Source organism: Lactuca saligna, chromosome 4 (genome assembly GCF_052625555.1).
Source record: "Lactuca saligna cultivar CGN05327 chromosome 4, ASM5262555v1, whole genome shotgun sequence".
Taxonomy (NCBI): Eukaryota; Viridiplantae; Streptophyta; class Magnoliopsida; order Asterales; family Asteraceae; genus Lactuca; species Lactuca saligna.
The window spans coordinates 332,703,247-332,724,787 of NC_136420.1; the positions used below are offsets into that span (position 1 = coordinate 332,703,247).

At 32.4% G+C, this 21,541-nt stretch overlaps 2 protein-coding genes across 2 annotated transcripts; one reads left to right on the forward strand and one right to left on the reverse strand.

Moving 5' to 3' along the window:
• Nucleotides 1-1,975: 1,975 nt before the first annotated feature.
• On the forward strand, nucleotides 1,976-4,449 carry LOC145040950 (uncharacterized). Its single transcript, XM_078988834.1, has 4 exons — nucleotides 1,976-2,627; nucleotides 2,695-2,979; nucleotides 3,110-3,901; nucleotides 3,959-4,449. The coding sequence occupies exons 1-4, from the start codon at nucleotides 1,976-1,978 to the stop codon at nucleotides 4,447-4,449; spliced, it is 2,220 nt and encodes a 739-aa protein (XP_078844960.1).
• Nucleotides 4,450-19,444: 14,995 nt separating this feature from the next.
• On the reverse strand, nucleotides 19,445-19,897 carry LOC145040951 (uncharacterized). The gene has a single exon (XM_078988835.1). The coding sequence runs from the start codon at nucleotides 19,895-19,897 to the stop codon at nucleotides 19,445-19,447; it is 453 nt and encodes a 150-aa protein (XP_078844961.1).
• Nucleotides 19,898-21,541: the final 1,644 nt, after the last annotated feature.

Here is a 21,541-nt window from a genome sequence, read left to right on the forward strand (position 1 = left end):
ATCATCTATACATGTGTTTGACTTGACATTAGATGAAGAACGTAATGATGATCATATTGTCGAAGATAAATTTCACGGTATATCAAAAGGTGATCATAATTCTAATAGTTATAATGTTATTTAAATTTATTTAATAATCTATTTTTTATTTTTTTATATTTTTTTCATTCAATAGATTACTTAGATCATGGAGACAAGATTGTTATATGTCAGATTTGTCATGCAAAATTATGGGTAGATGAATCGCTTAGAGGGCAAAAAAAAAGGAAATACGTCTTATTCCTTATGTTGTGGCTACGGAAAAGTTGAGCTACCACCCTTAAAAGAAGCACCATCATCTTACAAAAATCTTTATCATTCCATCGATTCTAAAAGCAAACACTTCATGAAGAACATTCGACGTTACAATTCAATGTTTTCATTTACATCGATGGGAGGCAAAGTTGATTCATCCATCAACACAGGCAACGCACCATATGTATTCAGACTTAGCGGTCAAAATTATCATAGTATGGGAAGTCTTTTACCTACAAGTGGATCAAGACCAAAATTCTGTCAGTTATACATATATGACACGGAGAACGAGATTTCATAGATAGACAAGTATTGGGTATATTTTTATAATCTTCTTCTAAAAAATCATTTCAGTTCATTTAATTTTTTTTATTAACATTAAATAATTTATTATAATATTTTCAGTGGACCAACAAGCGCTTCTACATCAACTTCAAGATCATATGATCTCCAGATTATAGAATTTTTGAAAGTTATGTTAGATTCAAACAATGCGTTGGTCAAGTCTTATAGGATGGTAAGAGACAGTCTTCATGAAAATCCTGGTGCTAATTTGAAGTTAAGATTAATCGGAAAAAGAGAACACGATGGAAGTACGTATAACTTACCAACTTCTTCTGAAGTAGCCACTTTAATTATCGGTGACATTTATGATTCAATTGAAAAAAGAGACATCATTGTTGAAACCTCATCAGGATTACTAAAGTGTATCAGTGAATTACATCCTTCTTACCTTGCTCTTCAGTATCCATTACTATTTCCATATGGCGATGATGGTTACAGAGTTGACATCCTTCATAGAGGAATTACATCTTCAAGTAACAGCAAGCGCTCGACCTGTACAATGAGAGAATTTTTCGCTTACATAATTCAAGATAGAGATCATTCATTCTCACTTCTTCTCAACGCAAAAAGGTTGTTCCAATAATTTTTGGTTGATGGTTACACCATGATTGAAAGTGAGCGATTATTTTTCATACGTAAGCAACAAAAAATTCTTAGATGTGAGTCTTATGAGAATTTGCGTAATCACCAAGCAAGTGGGAATACATATATTTCGAACATTAGGCAGCGTGTGATCTTACCTTCTTCATTTACCGGTGGTGCACGTTATATGATGCAAAACTATTTGGATGCCATGTCGCTATGTAAATGGTTTGGATATCCTGATTTTTTCATAACCTTTACGTGTAATCCAAAATGGCCAGAAGTTCAAAGGTTTCTTAAGGACAGTTCGCTTCATCTAGAAGATTGATCGGATATATTATGTAGGTTATTTAAGATAAAGTTGGATGCATTTATTAAAGATTTAAGGGAAAATGAAATTGTTGGCAAGATTAAAGCAGGTATTTCAAAATTATACTTTAATATATATATATATATATATATATATATATATATATATATATATATATACCTTCTTTACTTTGTAACTTGTATCTTATGTGTATATTTTTCACATGCAGTGGTTTATACAATTGAATTTCAAAAACGAGGTCTGCCTCATAGTCATATATGTTTGTTTTTGCCTTCTGACTACAAGCTTCCTACAGTTGAATATATCGATCCCATTATTTATGCTGAGATTCCAAATATCGAAGAAGATCCATAATTATATTCACTTGTCATGGAGTTCATGATTCACGGTCCATGTGGAGCTGAAAATTTGAATTGCCCATGCATGGTGGACAGAAAGTGTTCTAAAAACTTTCCAAAGCAATTATGTAATCATACTTCAGTTGATTCAGATGGTTTTCCCTTATATAGGAGAAGAAATGATGGGAATTTTGTTGAAAAATCTGGTGTTCGGTTAGATAACAGAAATGTTGTTCCATACAACAAATATCTGTTAAAAAGATATCAGGCACACATTAATGTTGAATGGTGCAATCAGGGATCTTCTATAAAGTATTTATTTAAATATATAAACAAGGGTCCTGATAGAGCGACTGTTGCTATGGAGCCAAGCAATAATGATTTTGATAACAATGATGCAGTGGATGAAATAAAAGAGTACTATGATTGTAGATATATATCTGCATGTGAAGCATCATGGAGGATTTTTAAATATGATGTTCATTATAGGTATCATGCTGTGATTAGACTACCTTTTCATCAGCCTAGTCAACAACAAGTTGTATATGAGGCAGACGATGATATTGAAGATGTTCTTGACCGACCTTCAGTTGCTTCTTCAATGTTCACATCTTGGATGAAGTGTAATCAAATCAATAAAGAAGCACGAAAACTTACATATGTTGAATTTCCTACAAAGTTTGTTTGGAAACATAAACTTCAAATTTGGAAGCCAAGGAAAGTTGGATATTCTATTGGTAGAATTCACTTGGTTTCACCTAAGCTTGGCAAAGCATATTTTTTAAGAATTTCTTTTAAATAAAGTGAAAGGTCCAAAATCCTTCAAAGAAATTCGCACAGTCAATGGTGAAATATGTTCTTCTTTTAAAGATGCATGCTATAATATGGGCCTTTTGGATGATGACAAAGAATACATCGAAGCAATTAAGGAAGCAAGTGTTTCTGGATCTGGTTTTTATCTACGTTTCTTATTTGCTACAATGTTACTGTCCGAAAGTTTGTGTAAACCAGAGATTGTGTGGGAAAACACATGGGAATACCTGTCAGGTGGAATTCTTTATACTCAACAAAAGAGATTAAAGTCTCCAGGTATTATATGTTTATTCCATTATTATTAAAACTGTATCATATAAATTTCCAATATGCACTCAATTACATTTTACGTCCAACTTAATCTCTTTTCTAGTATGTTGTAATTAATATAGTATTGTTCGTACAGGTTTATCACTAAACGAAGATCAACTTAAAAACTTGACTTTGTTTGAGATAGAACAAATTTTACTCCGAAACAAATCTAGTCTCAAGAACTATAGAAGGATGCCTTACCCAGATGCTGATTTGGTTTCATCTTCAAACAATCGTTTGATAGCCGAGGAGCTAGATTATGACATACCAAATTTGAAGAATGAGTTTGATCGCCTCTTTGTTTCATTAACCGACGAGCAACGCAACATTTTTCTTGATATAATGGCTAAGGTTAAAAATAATAAGGGAGGTGTATTCTTTATTTATGGTTATGGTGGAACGACATTTCTTTGGAAGACAATTTCTGTAGCAATTAGATCCCAAGGAAAGATTGTTTTAAATGTTGCTTCAAGTGGGATTGCTTCATTATTATTGACTGGAAATAGGACAGCACACTCTCGGTTTAGTATTCCCATAAATCTTACCGAGGATTCTTTTTGTAGAATAAATCCAAAGAGTGATCTTGCGAGTTTAGTAAGAAAAGTCTCACTGATCATTTGGGATGAAGCACCCATGGTACACAAGCATGCATTTGAAGCTTTAGATCGAACTTTGAAGGATATATTAAGATTTGTCGATCCTACAAACTCAAATATTCCATTCGGAGGGAAAGTGGTTGTTTTTGGAGGTGATTTCAGACAAATTCTACCTGTTGTTCCGGGTGGCAGTAGACAAAACATTGTCAATGCTTCTTTAAGCTCTTCGTATTTATGGCAACGGTGCAAAGTCCATAAATTAACAAAAAACATGAGGTTAACTGTTGGAAGTGATTCATCTACTGTTCATCGAATAACGGGTTTTTCAAACTAGCTTTTGGATATAGGAGAAGGTAATCTTGGTGGTCCGAATGATGGTGAAGCAATTGTTGATATTCCAGAAGACATTCTCATTAATGATCCACGTGATCCTATTGGTTCATTAATCAATTTTGTATATCCTTCCATTCTTGAAAACTTCAACATTGCGGGTTATTTTCAAGAAAGAGCAATACTTGCTCCCAAGAATGAAGTTGTCCAAGAAATAAATGATCGGTTGCTAAAACTGATTCCAGGAGAGCAAAAAGAATATTTAAGTTCAGATAGCCTCTACCAATCTGAGTTTGTCAATGATCAGTTTGATTCAAATTTATACTCACCTGATGTTTTAAATGGTCTTAAAATCTCAGGTATGCCAAACCATAATCTCATTTTAAAAGTCGGTGTTCCAGTTATGTTATTGAGAAACATTGATCAGAAAAATGGCTTATGCAATGGCACTAGACTACAAGTCATATCTTTGGGCAAACGAGTTATCGAGGCTGTTATCATATCTTGAAGTAATATTGGAAACCGGACTTTTATTCCAAGAATGTCTTTAACTCCTACTGCAAACAAGATCCCGTTCAAATTCCAAAGAAGGCAATGTCTTTAACTCCTACTACAAGTCATATCTTTGGGCAAACGAGTTATCGAGGCTGTTATCATATCTTGAAGTAATATTGGAAACCGGACTTTTATTCCAAGAATGTCTTTAACTCCTACTGCAAACAAGATCCCGTTCAAATTCCAAAGAAGGCAATTTCCATTGGCTGTATGTTTTGCAATGACAATTAACAAGAGTCAAGGTCAGTCTTTATCGAAGGTTGGATTGTTTCTCAAGGATCCTGTTTTTACACACGGTCAATTGTATGTTGCTTTATCTAGAGTTCAAAGGGATTAAAATTGTTAATTTTAGATAACCATGGTAGACTATCAAATAAAACATCCAATGTCGTGTATAAAACAGTTTTTAGAAATTTATAAAAACATTGTAAACTTTATTATTTATATGAATTTATGTTTATGTTTTATTTAAATTTATATTGCATTATACAAAATGATAGCTTTCTAACATATATACAAATACAAATTGCTGATTTCATATTCAAACCATTATCATTTCATAATTTCAACCAATCATTATATCACTATGACATTACAGACAAAACATTGCTCAATAACTAAACATTAATTTTATTGAATTATTTTTAAATTTCTTTCCCGTGGTGTCCACAGGTTATAACCTAGTATATATATATATATATATATATATATATATATATATATATATATATATATATTAAAGGATAGATGATTTAATAAATTAGTTATTAAAATTAAATATTACTTGGCCCATATATATATATATATATATACATATATATATATATATATATATATATATATATATATATATATATATATATATATATATATATATTCAGGTTCATTTGAGACCATTTTAATTTTGTGAGACCGTGAGACCAAATCTAAAAATAATTTTAAAATGCAAAATAAATGGAAAAATCCAAAAATTCTTTTTTTAAATATTATTTTCGGAATTTGAATTAACTAAAAAAAAATTTTTTAAAAAATCTCGTTTTTTTTTTTGAAAAATACGTGAAATATTCTAAATAGAATATTACACTGACATATTCTAAAAAATAACTTTAAAATGCAAAATAAATGGAAAATTCTAAAAATTCTTTTTTTAAATATTATTTTCGGACCTTGAATTAACTAAAAAAAATTAAAAAAATTAAAAAAAAAATCCTATTCTTTTTAAAAATACGTGAAATATTCTAAATATAATATTACACTGTACATATTGTAAAAATAATTTTAAAATGCAAAATAAATGGAAAAATCAAAAAATTCTTTTTTTAAATATTATTTTCGGAACTTGAATTAACTAAAAAAACAAATTTTAAATTAAAAAAAAATAAAAAAATGCGTCTTACGGTCTCACAAAATTAGGTCGTCTCACATGAACCTAATCCTATATATATATATATATATATATATATATATATATATATATATATATATATATATATATATATATATATATATATCACCAAATGTTGAATTTTAAGAGGTACAAACCAAATTGCAATACATACAATCACTTTATGCAATGTTTTGACCCAATGCCCAACAATCTCCCCAGTTTATCGCGTAATACCTTCAAATCAGTCATCTCCAAACAAACTATCGTTGTACCGCCCATTTGTTTTAATTATTAGCTCTGATATATATATATATATATATATATATATATATATATATATATATATATATATATATATATATATATATATATATATATATATATATATATATATATATATATATATATATATATATATATATATAAACCACTGTATCACCATCTCTCTTCCTCCTGCTGCGCCTGTAGAAACTCCTTTTGTACTAACATGGACACAAGGTTTATTATAAGCATTTGTTTGAGTGGTTTCCACTAGGTAATTTGATACATGTTTTTGTGATTCCATTGTCCTTTTGTTTTGTTTCTATATTTTAGGATGATTTTGATAAATGTTATTCATATTGATTTTTTTGAACCTATCGAGTGTTGGTAGCTTTGGAAATAAGAAGGGTCTATAGGGGCGATTTGATCATATGTTTGGCAACTTGTGGAAGAGGATGGGAAATTGGTAACTATTGGAAAATGATTTCATCGAAAAGAATTTTTGCTGGGTGAATTGTTGTTTTTGGATGCATGGGTATTTCTTGAATCTTATTTGTCAATTATATCAATCATAATCCTATTACTTAGATGCATTCCTATTTTTGGAAGGATTTCTATTTCTTTGAACTTTAAGATTCATTTACTATGTTAAGATATGAGTTATTACCTAACTATTTGGTTGGATTTTTAGGTGTGAATGTACTGTAATTGTGATACTTCAGTACTTCGATATGTGTTTGGTAAGATAACCACATAACATTAGTTTTGTGACTGTAGAGATGACTTGGTTTCCAAAGGCTGAGATCCAGGTTAGACATTATTGGAAAAACCTTGAGCTTTTTATAAGGTATGTATTCTACTTAGGTTATGGCTATCTAATTATTTGTTTCTAGAAAGAACATTTAAATTTGATTTACTAAGTTATAATTTAAATATTTTTGACAGATCTCTTGGAGTAATGTTTGGTGTGGTATAGTGGTGCTATTTATTATATTTTGTGTATGTTTTAGTCGGTTGAGTTTGGGGTATCTCTTAGGCTTTATACGATAAAGTTCACATTTATTCTAATAATATATATATTTTTTTTGTTTTTCAGCTCCCGGATACAATTAGGTCATTTGTTTATTTTTATAATATTATGCAAAATGAGAGGAGAAATGTGGTATGGTGTGGTGTGGTGTTGACTAAAGAATTGTGACTGTGGCTTCAACCAACACGTTTGATTTGATTTTCCCCATGATTTAACCAATCATTGTTTTGGGTGATCAATGTTTAGGTTGTTGGAGATCTAAAATTTTTATCAAGAGATGAGGTTTATGTCGATTAACTGATGGATCTTGTAATGTTATAAATGTGTAGATTTGAGATAGTACAATGTCTTAGTAAGAAAAAAAAAAAAAAAAAAAAGTACAATGCTTTGGTAACAAGAATCGAAAGTAAGATGCTTTAACTAACATATATATTAATCTATGTTGCTAATTTTTGTTATTCAAACTGATGGAAATGCATTGTAAAGAATCATGTAGATTCTCTTTTTTTTCTTGGAATATAGAATATGAACATTCAGGTACTTATGTTACAGGGTTAATTTGGTCAAATGTCGTGCTACCTTTTCTTTGAGCTTGACTGCTAGATGGTCCTTGACGCTATAGACGGAAGATCATATTCGCATGATTAATCAACACAATGCTAAATCGATAAAGCAAAAAAATTGCAAAGAGCGACGCATTAATATGCTGTTATTGGCTTGGAAAACAATAGATAAAGGAATTTAACATAACCCTTTATTGATACCAAGTATTTCAGGTCACTACAAATTATTGTCTAGAAAACCAACTTCTTCTAACTTAGAGAAGCATGTCTTGCTGAAGTTTGCCATATAATGTCTTATTCCATGTGAAATTAACATTTTTACAATGTCATTATCATCGGTTGACAAAAAGAAGAGATGGGTAAACATGAAAAAGAGCTTACTCAAAATTGATGATAAAATGTGTATTAATGCTCCTACTTCAAAATTATTTTTAAGTTATTGTGTTTTGGCATATTTATACAATTATTTTACAAAAAAAGAATTTTCTAACTTTTTTATTAGATTAACTTGCAGAACTTTACAGACTTAGAAAAACAAATGGCATTTTTCGGATAGTCCTACAAGAAGGTTTGGTTTGTCGACTTAAAAGGTAATAAGTATGAAAACGCTACATCTTTCTATTCTCATATTTTTGTGTTAAACTTCAAAAATTAATTATTAAATTTATACACATCTAATGCTTATTTATCATTTTGTTGCTCATAAAAGTAGGATGTTATGTGTGTATGTGACTATGTCTATGTATGTGAATATGTGTGCATGTGATTGTATGTATGTATGCGAAATGTGTGTGTGTGTGTGTGATTGTGTGTAAGTTATAGAAATGGTAATATACTTGTAATGGCATTCTATTTTCAAAATAACTACCAGGATGTACTTGAAATGACATTGTACTTTAAAAAATGTTTTTTTGTCTATTATTAGTATTACTAGGTTTGATGCAATGTTTTTCAAAAAATATAAGTTTTTGCGATAAACTTATACCATATATGGAATGTTATAGATATTGCATTCTAATCTCAAATTGGCTACTAACATGTATTTGAAATAGGATTGTACTTTTTGTTATTACTAGGTGCCATGATTTCTCCCAAAAAAATGATTTCGTACATTTCCATGGAGATGATGCTTTATGAATTCATTGGCCTTTTCATCTTAAATTGGGAGCAAGTAGGCAAGAAAGGCATGAGGGGATGTGTTAAGCTTTGATATTGAAAGGATTCGATGAGAAATGGAAAAAAAAAATCATCTTATGTATTTTTTTCTTAACAAAATGTCTTTAGTATTATTAATATTGCCACTAGCACAGGTGGTTTTTAATATTTTATGAGCTTCATTTTTTTTTTTTTTTTTTTTTTTTTGTCTTTTGATTGTATTCAAATGATGTACACTACTGCATAATAGTAGGACAAATTCCAGTAAAAAATAAATTATAATTTAAAAATAATTATGTTGCATCTAGGTCAATATATACAAAAAAGAGAATATAATATTATGGAGTTTTATCGTTAGAGGTATAATATCTCTTAAAGGTGTTAATCATTTTGGAAAAACATTAATTTAATTTGAAAACTCTTATAAAATAAGATAACATTACAAGTTTTGTAAGCATTGTTGGGATTGTTAGGGTTGACCATTTCAAATGTTTATTAACATACTGAAATTTACCAATTACCACCGAGTAAACATTTATAATTAAAATTTAGAGTTTTGTGTATATGCTTTATTATCATGAATTATTATCGGCATAGGTACCCATTTATCATAACTAAAATAAAAACGTTTTGCCGTTAAACAAAAAAGTTCATGTTTATTTAAAACAAATTTCTATATATTTTACGATTAAAGCAAATTTTCAAATTTTTAAATAAACTGATAACTTTTTAATTTGTAAGATAACAATACTATATTATATAAAGAAAAATGTACATGTAAAATTTTTCGATAAATTTATAATTAAAATCCTTGACAACATTATAAAAGGAGTTGCAATCACTAATGTAGAATCACAAGCTAACAATATTCGAGTAATGTAATGTAGGTACACAATCTAATAATATTCGATAAACATCTAAAGGGAATAAACAAAGAGACGAGTTGTATATATGAATACTTAATTGATCATAAAGAGTGCTATAATTTTCTGATTAATCATATTATCTACTAATGATTTTAGATGTGTCTTCGTTACTTTTAGATTTTTACACACCCCGATCCTTCCACTTTACTATCCACAATCCACAAGAATTCACCTAAAACAAAGACCTAAAACCGAAATGAAACTATTTTTTGAATGAAACTCTTCGTTGATACATTGGTTACTCATTTTAATATGCAACTTTTTGAAACAACAAACTATTTAGTGAAAGTTAACAATTATCTTCCTAACTATTTATTGATGCATCGCCTTAGAAACTAATTTCTAAAGAAAAAAAACTATTTGCACCCGTCGCTTAGCATGCGTAAACGGCTAGTGTGTGTGTGTGTGTATATATATATATATATATATATATATATATATAGAGAGAGAGAGAGAGAGAGAGAGAACTAGGTTCATTTGTTTAAACAAAATATTATGTTATTGTATGCATAAATGTGGATCAAACATTTCAAAACCTTAAATAAGGATATATAATCTTACCTGTTAATTAATTTTGTTAATTAAATAAAAATTTAATTAATCCCTAAAATATTAGATTGCTTTCCTTTAAATCCATATTTTGTTATTCCTCTTACGCCTCACATCCCTCACATAATATCGTGATTGTCGTTTCTTCCTCCCCCCTCTCCACCATCGGCGACAATCATTCATCACGAGAATTTTCTTGTGGTAACCATGTTCGCCAACAACACAAGTATCCAGATAAGAGCCAAACTAAGGTATGTTCTTGAATTCAATTTCTTATTTTGCATTGAAGAAAAACATATTAATCGTATTGAGTTCTTGAAAAAAATACCTTTTTCTCTTTGAAGCCATCATCATGCTTCTTTGCTTCTCTCAATTTGTTTTGATTGTTGTTTATTCGAATTGAAAACAATGGATTTTGTCAAGAACGTTGCTAATTGAAATCGAAAAGAAGCAGATTTGATTTGCTTTGATGTTTGTATTTTCTATTTTAGTTTTTGATTCGGTGGAAAAAATGCTACTACTATTGAATAAAATATATGCATGCTACCTGTTTGATGAAAGTCCCCAATGAGCATTTTTTTATATGGAGTTATTTTTAGATGAGATTTTGATATCGATTTTACACTTGGGGTTTCATGTGTCTAACTCAGGTAACAACAGTAAGCATTTTGGATTTCATGAGTCACATCTCCAATCTCGAAGGCTCGAATTCATTGTTACGGTTGCTAACATCGTGGTTGTTGCACATTTGCATCGCACTACACGAAATCATTGTTGGATGATAACATCATTGTCACGGTTGCTAACGTAGATGATTCAATTGATGATATTGGTGAGATTCCAATTCTATTTGAATGGAATGATGAATTCCAATTGTGTTGAAATCAAAGAAGTTGATGCTTGAAGAACAGACCACAAAATTGAAACTGACCACATTATTCTATTAGAATTTATTAGTTGTTGTTAGATTTTAATGTTTTCTTTCCCGTTTTGATTGTTTTTTAGTTTTATTCTTTAAAAATAAATGTAATTCTTAGCAATTGTTACCCATATTTTATAAGAAATAATGTGTTTTTTGTTTTTTATTCTTCAATTGTTTGTCTTCAAAATATCTATTCATTGAAAACATTTATTTTGTCAGAATAGATAACTTGACATTCTCATAGAATATCATTCTAATAGAATTATCTTACAATTATAATCGAATTAATTTAAAAAAATGAAAATTCAAAATTAAGAAAATCAAATATATCTAAAAATTCGAAACTTTTTTATTAATTAAACTTGTGTTTCCTAATTAGTAAATTTTTGGTAAATTAAGAAAGTGAATGCTACGTATTTATGCATACAATAACACAATATATATATATATATATATATATATATATATATATATATATATATATATATATATATATATATATATATATATATATATATATATATATATATATATATATATATATATATATATATATATATATATGGGAAAAGTGAATATACCTAACAACCTTATATAAGCTTAGGTACCTAACTCCATAATACGACATCGGTTTGTATGATATTTATATTGTAATTGCCTAAGGTTCTTAAACTTCAACCTCATAACTTGATTGCTTCCAAAATCTTTGGACTTTCACCAATATCTTTCTTTTATATCACGTCTTTCTATCGAATACCACCTGATGAGCTTTATATCCTATCGCTACAAACGAAAGAATGGAGGAGAAATATAATGATGAATTTCCAATTTTTTTTGAAGTAAATAAAGTTTAGGGATGAAGTTTAAGAACCTTGGATGATTGCAATGAAAATTTAATGCAAAATGACGTAATTTGATGAGGTTAGGTACCTAAGCTTATATAAGGTTGTTAGGTATATTCACTTTACCCTATATATATATATATATATATATATATATATATATATATATATATATATATATATATATATATATATATATATATATATATATATATATATATATATATATATCCGATTTATGTGAGTTCTTTAGCCTCGTACTTTTTAGATTTTATATTTTGGGGAGTACATGTATGTTAACTGTTTTGAGGTTGATAAATAAATTTCTTGTACAAATTGGAATAGCTCCATACTAAATATAGTTATATATATATAACACGTAATGATAATGATATTATGTAGTTGAAATTTGGTATGTGGTAAACCTAATAAACGACGAAAACAATTTTTGACAAAACTAGTAAACCGTATTATTAGCTATGCAAGACATGATTAAATAATTATAAGAAATAGTTTAATAGAAGTTGAGGAAACTTTAGGTTGCGTTTAATTACGGAAAAACAATTTTTATTTTCCGTTTTTTGTTTTCCCTTTTTGATTTTCGTTTTTCGTTTTCATTTTTCATTGAATAATTTAGAAAACGCATTTAGTTAAACTTATTCATTTTCAGTTTTAGAAAATTAGAAAACGTGTTTAATTGTGTACTTTTCTATCGGTTTTTATTTTTAAAAAACGGTAGCGGTGGTAGGGTGTGGGTGGGGGCGGTGACGGTAGCGGGTCGACGACGGTGCTGATGATGACAGACGATGGTGGTGGCGGCGGCAATTGTGTCAGTGGTGGTGATGGTGGCGGCAACGGTGGTAGTGGTGCTAGTGACGGGTTAGTGATGGTGGTGGTGGTGATGGTAGGTCGGTGATTGTCGTGGTGGTGTTGGGTGGGTGGGGGTGCGAGTGTGTGTTTCTGGGGGTAGGTATAGTTTTGTGTGTGTATGTGTCTGTAAGGGTAGGGATGTGGGTAGGTGTGGGTTTGTGTGTGGGTGGGTGGGTATGTATGTGTATATGTGTGGGTTGGTGTGTGTGTGTGTTTGTGTATGGGTGGGTATGTATGTGTGTGTGTGTGCGGGTGGGTATGTATGTGTGTGTGTGTGTGTGGGGGGGGGGGGGGGGGGGGAGGGGGGTGTATGTGTGTGTGTACGTGTGTGTGTGGGTGGATATGTATGTGTATGTGTATGTGTGTGAGTTGGTGTGGGTGGGTGGGTATATATGTATGTGTGTGTTTGTAGGTGGGTGTGTGTGTGTGTGGGTATGTATGTATGTGTGTGTGTGTGTTTGTGGGTGGGTGGGTGTGTGTGTGTGTGGGGGGGGGGGGGGGGTATGTATGTTTGTGTGTGTGGGTTGGTGTGTGTGTGAGTGGGTATGTATGTATGTGTGTGTGTTTGTGGTTTGGTGTATGTGTGTGGGGGTGGGTATGTATGTGTGTGTGTGGGGGTAGGTAGAGGTGGATGGGGTGAAGTGGGTGTGTGTTTATATTTTAGAAAAAATTTAGAATTAGAAAAATGTGGAAAACAATGATTCAGTTTTCTAAAATTTTGCAACTTCTTTGTAATTTTAGAAAACGGAAAATTTTTATTTTCCGTGAAAAATTTAGAAAAATAGACGAACTAAACGTGTTTTCAAAATTCTCATTTTTTTTTGAAAATTTTTTCCGGAAAACAACCCATTTTTCTACAACTAAACGCACCCTTAACCTTTAAACAGATTACTATATAAAATCAAATAAATTTGATGTATTGTGAATTTATGTACATATATGATGGCCATATAAAATATAAACAAAAAATATATATTCGTAAATCAATAACTGCATTTTTGCATTGGAAGAAAGTACGTTGCTATAATTGACGATAGAAAACTTAAATTGGATGTAAATTAATAATAATAAAAAAAAGATTTACTATTATTATAAAAAACAAAGGCATATTACATAATATTATGTAAAAAAAGGAAATTGTGAACAAATTTCCATATTTATACAAATACACACACAATTAAATCAAATAAACACACATTAGATATATATTGAAATGGACTCTTGCACTTCGCTATACTTTTATTTCCCACGTTTTTTTCACCTGCACACACAGCTCACACACAGCTATGAGGAAAATATTGCTTCTACTCATCAACTGCCGATTCACAAACAATCGAAATTCTAAATAAGAAAAAGAAGAAGACGACCTGTGACATCCCGTCCCTGCCAGACCCATCACTGTTTACAACCTCCACCACCATTCACCACATTCCCTCTCCCTCCCTCGTCCTTCCTTCTATCTTGTCAAGAACCAAAACCAAGCACCCACTTAAGCCTATCGATTTTCTGTCATTCCATAGATTCATGTTAAAACAAACAAAATCCCAAAAGAAACTTCTTACCTATTGTTGATCGGAACTGTCAAAACGAGGGGGGAAACATCCCGATTGCCGACCAAACAACACCGAGACCTCCTTCGCCCTCGCCTTCTTCCTCTTCTATCCCCAACAACTCCAGACCCCGAAGGTCTCACCTCGTCACTGCTGCTGCTCGCGACAACCATGGACCGTTCCTGTTCTTCGGTCTAGACCACCACCGGAGCATGCCACTCGGATGCGATGAGTCTGCAATCTCCGGACGAGAAAGAGAGTGCCTCGCTGCTTTCGTCTCTTATCCTCCTTCGGTTCGGCCAAGCACCGGAGCCGTCTCCCTCTTCGTGATCGGCCATGACGTCCGGAGTAGTAGCCGCACTCCTGGGACATTCCTTCTCGCCATCTGATTTCGTTGCTCCCGTATCCCCCTTTCCTTCGTTGCCGATCGTCTTTCCCCTTCACACCTCTCGTCGCCTTCGTTTATACTGCCATTCCTTTTTCTATTATCCCGGTCAACAAAAAGGGAACGGGACTTAAAAGCCCTAATTTTGATAAGTTTGGACCACTTAACACACTCCATGATTCCTTTTCATAAAAGCCCTAGCTTTATTCAACTTTGATGAAATAACCAAATTACCCTCTTATTGAAACAGTTATTCGAAACCAGTCCCAATACATGAATATCGGAGTCATTTATTCAAAAAAAGCCCCTCCTTTGATTATTTTTAACAAAATAAATCCCAATCTTCAAACTTGGAATAAAATTAGCCATTTCAGACCCTCCTTTAAATTATTTTTACCAAAAGCAGTCCTATTTTGGATAATTAAATTACAAAATGACCCCCCAATAGTTTGTATTTGTTATGAAACGGTCCTAAAAGTATTTCAAAGTCACGTCGAGCTTCCCAAAAATTAACAAGCTCCGAACAACTCGAATTCACGCTACGAATGTGTGGGTGCTTACGACCCCTTTTATTTTAATTATTTCGCGCCCGGGGGGGGGGGGGGGGGGGGGTGGTACATATGCTTATACAAATCAATTTACTTTTTATGCGAAAATACAATAAATCTAGTTTAAAAAATTATTATTTAACAATTTATCATATTGTTATAGATAAACTCATATAAAGTTTTCGTATATATATTATGGCTATTTTATCATGAAATAATTAGTTCACACAACAAATACTAAATGATATAAAAAAATATGATTTTTATGTGACATTGTATATTATAACAAACACGTTGTAAAATTTTGTAGTATCTCAAAGATTTAAATTATTACTATGCATGCCTGTGTATATGTTTTAAGTACACAACATTTATACATCTACATATGTTCATTAATTTGAAACATTCATTTTTATAAAAGTGAGCACATCACACTTGTACATACATCCTAAACATATTCGGATTTTTATAAAACTTATACAATTATATTCAATATGTCTAGTGACTTAATCACAATAAAGTTAGGGCTGAGAGTTATTCAAAAACTTTTTAGTTAAGGGCTTTTTAGTTAGATGTTATTCATTAGCTGAGTCTAAACACTTAGCATACCCACAATACTGTAACTATTGATCTTCGGAGCGAGATACAAATGTGTAGATCTATACGGGGTTGACAACCCTACCTGCGGTTGCTAGCTACAAACCTCGAACAATATCAATCGAAGCGGGTGATAGGAGTCTTCTATTTTACTGTAACGTCCAATGAAGCGTTGTAAGGGGTACACTCAAGTCATATAGATTGGGTATAGGACGCACTATAAACATTAACTAGAACCTCTCTCTTTCTCTCTCTCTCTCTCTCTCTCTCACTCTCACTCACTCTCTCTCACTACTACCATAGGCTGGGTTACTTTCAAAACTATTTGAAGTATGAAATTACTTATTTAACATGATAGTTTGGTTTTCAAGGATATTCAAATGTTTACTGCATACACAGTTTAAAGTATGGATTTACTTATCCAAAAGATACATTTTGTCTTTCAAGTATTTATTACAAACAAAGTTTAAAGTATGGATTGTAAACATTGTTTCAACTATTGTTATTCATACAAAGATAAGAATTTTTTATCTTATTAAAAGTATTACTCCTTTTAGCAGAAAACCTGTAACACTCACCAGCCTTGTTTTGACCCTCAAAACTACATGTATTCTTAGGAAATCTTTAAACAAACATTCAAGATGGATTGGATTACAGGTGAGCTAGTTTACTTTCTATTGTATTATATGCGTATCTGTTAAGGCAATTCATGTATCATTATTATTTGTAAAAAAAACTTTGTATTCAAATATCAAGATGGAATATGAATGTTATTTTTTTATTGTTGTACTTGTGCGTTATATTTAGTTTACCTATGATCCATGAACTTAGTCGCACAGCCCGGCATGTTCGATCGCCTCGGTCAGGGGTGTGAGAAGATGCTTTGAGTTGTAAGTTGGTTGTGTCTTCAGTTGGGGAGTTTTGTATGAGGATATCCATTGACTCCCCACTGTTGGATTTGATCAGAGAGGCACAGACAGAGGCAGTTAAGAATGAGAACTGGAAACTGGAGAGGATTAAGGGTGAGGTCGACACAATTTTCAGTGATAGCCGAGGATTGTTGACCTAGTGCGGACGGGTATGGATTCCATTTTCTAGTGGGATCAAGCACACAATATTAGAGGATGCTCATACGTCTGGTTTTCTATACACCAGAAGGCCACCAAGATGTATCGGGATCTGAGATTGAGTTATTGGTGCTTAACCTACAGGATGGTCGTGGCTGAGCATCAGAGGCTGCATGACAAGCTGTAGCCTTGGAAGTTCCCATGTAGAAATGGGAACATATCACCATGGATTTCATCACCAAATTGCCAAAGACTTGTTGAGTATTTGAGATATTGAAACTGATTTGGTATGTTTGGCTATTTAGGGAAGCCTTTTTAAGGTTAATCGTTTTATGATCCCCTATGGTGCCTTTACAGTAGAAGTTCTTTATTGAGCTCTTCTAAGGCATTGGTTTTATATTAAGGCATTGGTTTTATATTTATGGTAAATATTTTATGTTCCTTAGAAATAATCGTTAGGTTAAATTTTGGTGTAAGCTTTTTCCTTATTAGAGTTTTCTTCTACTCATTATTTCATCTGATTTATTCTTGAATCGTGTTTTGGAAGGGAATTAGAAGAAAGTTTTCGTGCTTATTCGATTTTTTGAGTTTAGATCTACTTTATCTCTCTAAAAATCAACTCAGATCTACTTTCTCTCTCTTCAAGTTTTGTTACTTGTTCAAGATCTAATGGATCTTTTATTCTGTAACTCCATTTTAGAACACCTAAGAGGGAATGACTAGTCAACTGGTTCAACATGAATTTCTTCCTCAAGTTGAGTGCTAGTATTAGAGTTTCCTTCATTGTTTGACTCTTAAATTTATTCAAGATTCAATTGTACTCTCACTATCCTCTTTGCAAATGAGCTCACTCTCGTGAAAGACTCCCCTTCATGCTACGAAGACTACATTTTCACTAGGTCGGTAGAACAAGTATCCAAAGGAATTTTATAGGTAGCCGATCAAAGTAGATCTCTCACTTCAAGGTTCAAGCTTTTCATATGTCTCTCATCTAACGAAAGCTTCATAACCCCAACCCTTCATATGTGCTAATGACGAAACCTTCCATGTCCACATCTTGTGAAGTGTTATAGAAACCTTCTTTTTTGGGAAAAGATTACGAATATGGGTGACACTCCCTAAGGAATACCCCTATAATGAGATTGGAAATGAAGCTCAACTCATCATGGAACAAACCATGTCCAACAAGGTTCGATTACGCCTATCATCCACAGTATTAAGTTGTGGCATCCTAGGAGGTGTTAATTGTGAAAAAAAAAATCGACATTCCTTGAGGTATTCGTAGAAATCGACATTAAGATAATCACCACCTCTATCAGATCTAAGCATATTGATCTTGCTGACCAATTAATTCTCGAATTCTCGTTTGAACTCTTTGAACTTTTCAAAGGTTTCTAACTTATGATTGATTAAGTAAATATAGCCATATCTGCTATAATCATTAGTAAAAGTCACATAGAATCGATTTCCATCCCTTTTGGTGGATTTGAAGGGCCCACACACATCTGTGTGTATGAGACCCAACAATTCTTCACCTCTTTCACAAGAACCAGTGAAAGGTGATTTAGTCATCTTTCCAAGAAAACAAGATTTACATATATCATCTGACCTTAAGTAAAATGATTCCAACACTCCATCCTTTGGGAGTTGGGCAATGCGTTTCTTGTTGAAATGTCCAAGACGACAATACCACAACCATGCTTTTTCCACACCATTAGACGAATCAATTTACAAAACACTATTACCTAAATTATATAAAACCATCACAGTTTTATACACTCTAGCAAAAGGTAATGCTTCAAAATAAAATACACCATTTTTATAAGCATAAATAGAACCATTCTCATTATTAAAAGAATATCAAAACCCTGTCTATATAAACCATAAAATGAAATGATGTTTCTCATCATTTTTTATGAATAGCAACAATTGTTCAAATCCAAACATAACCCACTGCTAAGCACTAAAGAATAAAAACCAATCTTGGTAATAGGTGACGATATCCTATTGCCTATAATTAGGTTCATCTTCTCATGCTCCACATCCCAACTTCTTTTTAGCCCCTGCAAGTCCTAACAAATGTGAAAACCACATCCTGTGTCAAGGATCCAAGAATTAGAATGCGATGAGTTTCTGGATAGGATAATGTAAATACCTGTGAGGTTGGCTTCAACTTTCCATCCTTTATGTCTTGCAAGTATTTAGAGCAGCTTCATTTCCAATTCCCCTTATCATGGCAGTAAAAGCAAGTAGCCTCCTTAGGATTAGAGGTAGGTGGAGCATCAGAACTGGCTTTTCATTTGGGTCCATTGCTTGAGGACTCTGCTTGGGACTTTCCCTTACAATTATGTTTAGTAGGGCCTTTCCTCTTCTTCCCCTTTCCTTGCTCAATAGCCAAGACAGGATCGGCAGCAGGAGTGGAGACAATACTCTTTCCTTTCATTCCAATTTCAGCTGTTCTCAACAAGCTCTGAAGTTGAGTCAATGTGGTTTCTTGGCTGTTCAAATGATAAGACATGATGAACTGATCATAACAGTTAGGCATTGAGTGCAAGACTATGTCAATAGCCAATTCCTCATCGAAGTTCACATTGAGATTCAACAAGCGATCCACATATCGTTGCATATGTTGCAAGTAGGTCGTTACAGACTCTCCATCCTTCATCTTGCTGGTAATGAGGGACTTTACTACATCGTATCTCTCTTGACGAGCTTGGTGATGGTACTTTTCCATCAAGTCCTTGTTCATCTCATATGGCGAGGAATCCTTTTAGAACATTTGTATCTCAAAGAGTCATAGTATCTACTATGATGCATGCCACTTTGGTAGCATCATTGCAATGTCTCCTATACCCAACTAGTTGTTCATGAGTAGCTTTAGTTTCGTCAATCTCGACTAGTTCTTTTTCTAGCACATACTCCTTGTCCTCGAAGAGTAAATCCATTTTGATGTTTCACATCCAATCATTGTAATTGGTGCCATCAAAGGTGACATTCGAGCATATGCTCAAGAGCGGGAAGTTGTTGGAGGAACCATAAGCATTGTTGGAAGTTAACATATGAAAATAAGAAGGACAAGTTTTAATTAGATAAGAATAATCCTTAATATAACACCCAAATGAAATATTAAGGATAGGATCCAACTAAATAATTCATAATTTAGAAAAGGGATGCCGTAATCTAGTTATAAACTATTTAAAGGTAGGTAAATGACAATTTACCAATTTCACCACTGTAACATCCCAAAATTCAGGACCAAAAATTTCATTTTTAATATAACTAGAACACATTTGTAACTGGGTTCAGACATTGAAAATCATTTTAAAATAAAACATTTATTAGAGTTAATTCCCAAAAATCACATATTGCAGAACGCGTAGGTGTATGAACTGCGATCTTCCCGAGCTCCTTTATTTGAAAACTAGAGGTACCTGAAACCAATACTGAAAACCGAAAGCACAATTCTTAGTGAGTTCCCCAATACCACATACCATACATGTTAACATACTGGCTATGATATCTTGGTGTTGGCCAAACCATTAGGTCTCTTTTAACTGGATATTGTCTAGCACATAAGCACATAAATCACATACTATCATACATAACCATGAGCCATACATATATCATAATCAGTAAAGATTATATGTGTTGAACAGAGTTGTAAGACCCAGAAACCAGAGGGCTAAATGAGGAAAGAAATCTCCAAACAAGAAGTCAACTCGTCGAATTCAAGGGTGATAACTCGATGAGTAGTAACGATGGTCACAAGTGTTTTTGGAAGACCAATTCGATGAGTCTGAGAGGACTAACTCGATGAGTTGGAATGGGTTTGGGAAACCCTAAATTCGGGATGTTGTACCCTATTTAAACACTTTATGACTTAGGGTTTTGTCCCTATCTCCAGCCTACATTGTCCAAACCCTAGATCTCGAAACCTTAATGCTTGTAAGCAATTTTTAGTGAACATTGGGTTTTGAAGCTTGTGAAGAAGAAGAGGAGCTTAGAGATTCAGAAGGAAGTTAGTAGATCTAGAAACAACATCTCATCCTTTTCATTTTCTGGTAAGCAAGCCTCAACCTTGCTTAGTAGCTTAATAGATCTCCTTCTTTTCACTTTATGGGGGTTTTTGGTCCAAGAAGCTTAGTCCTTGGGATATGGACGTCCCAAGTGATCTACCTTTCAGATCTCGGGTCTAGAAGGGGCTTCATGGCATAAAGGTGCAAACTTTATGACCATGAAATCCCCATGCAAGCTTTAAGGTGTTATTATGGCCTTTTGATCCCTAAAAGGCCATGCATGGAAGGAAAGTTAGGAGCTTTACATGTGAAAATGATGTCTAAGGCATAAATCTATGTTGGTATGGTTTGGTTTGGAGTATTAGGACTTTTGGACC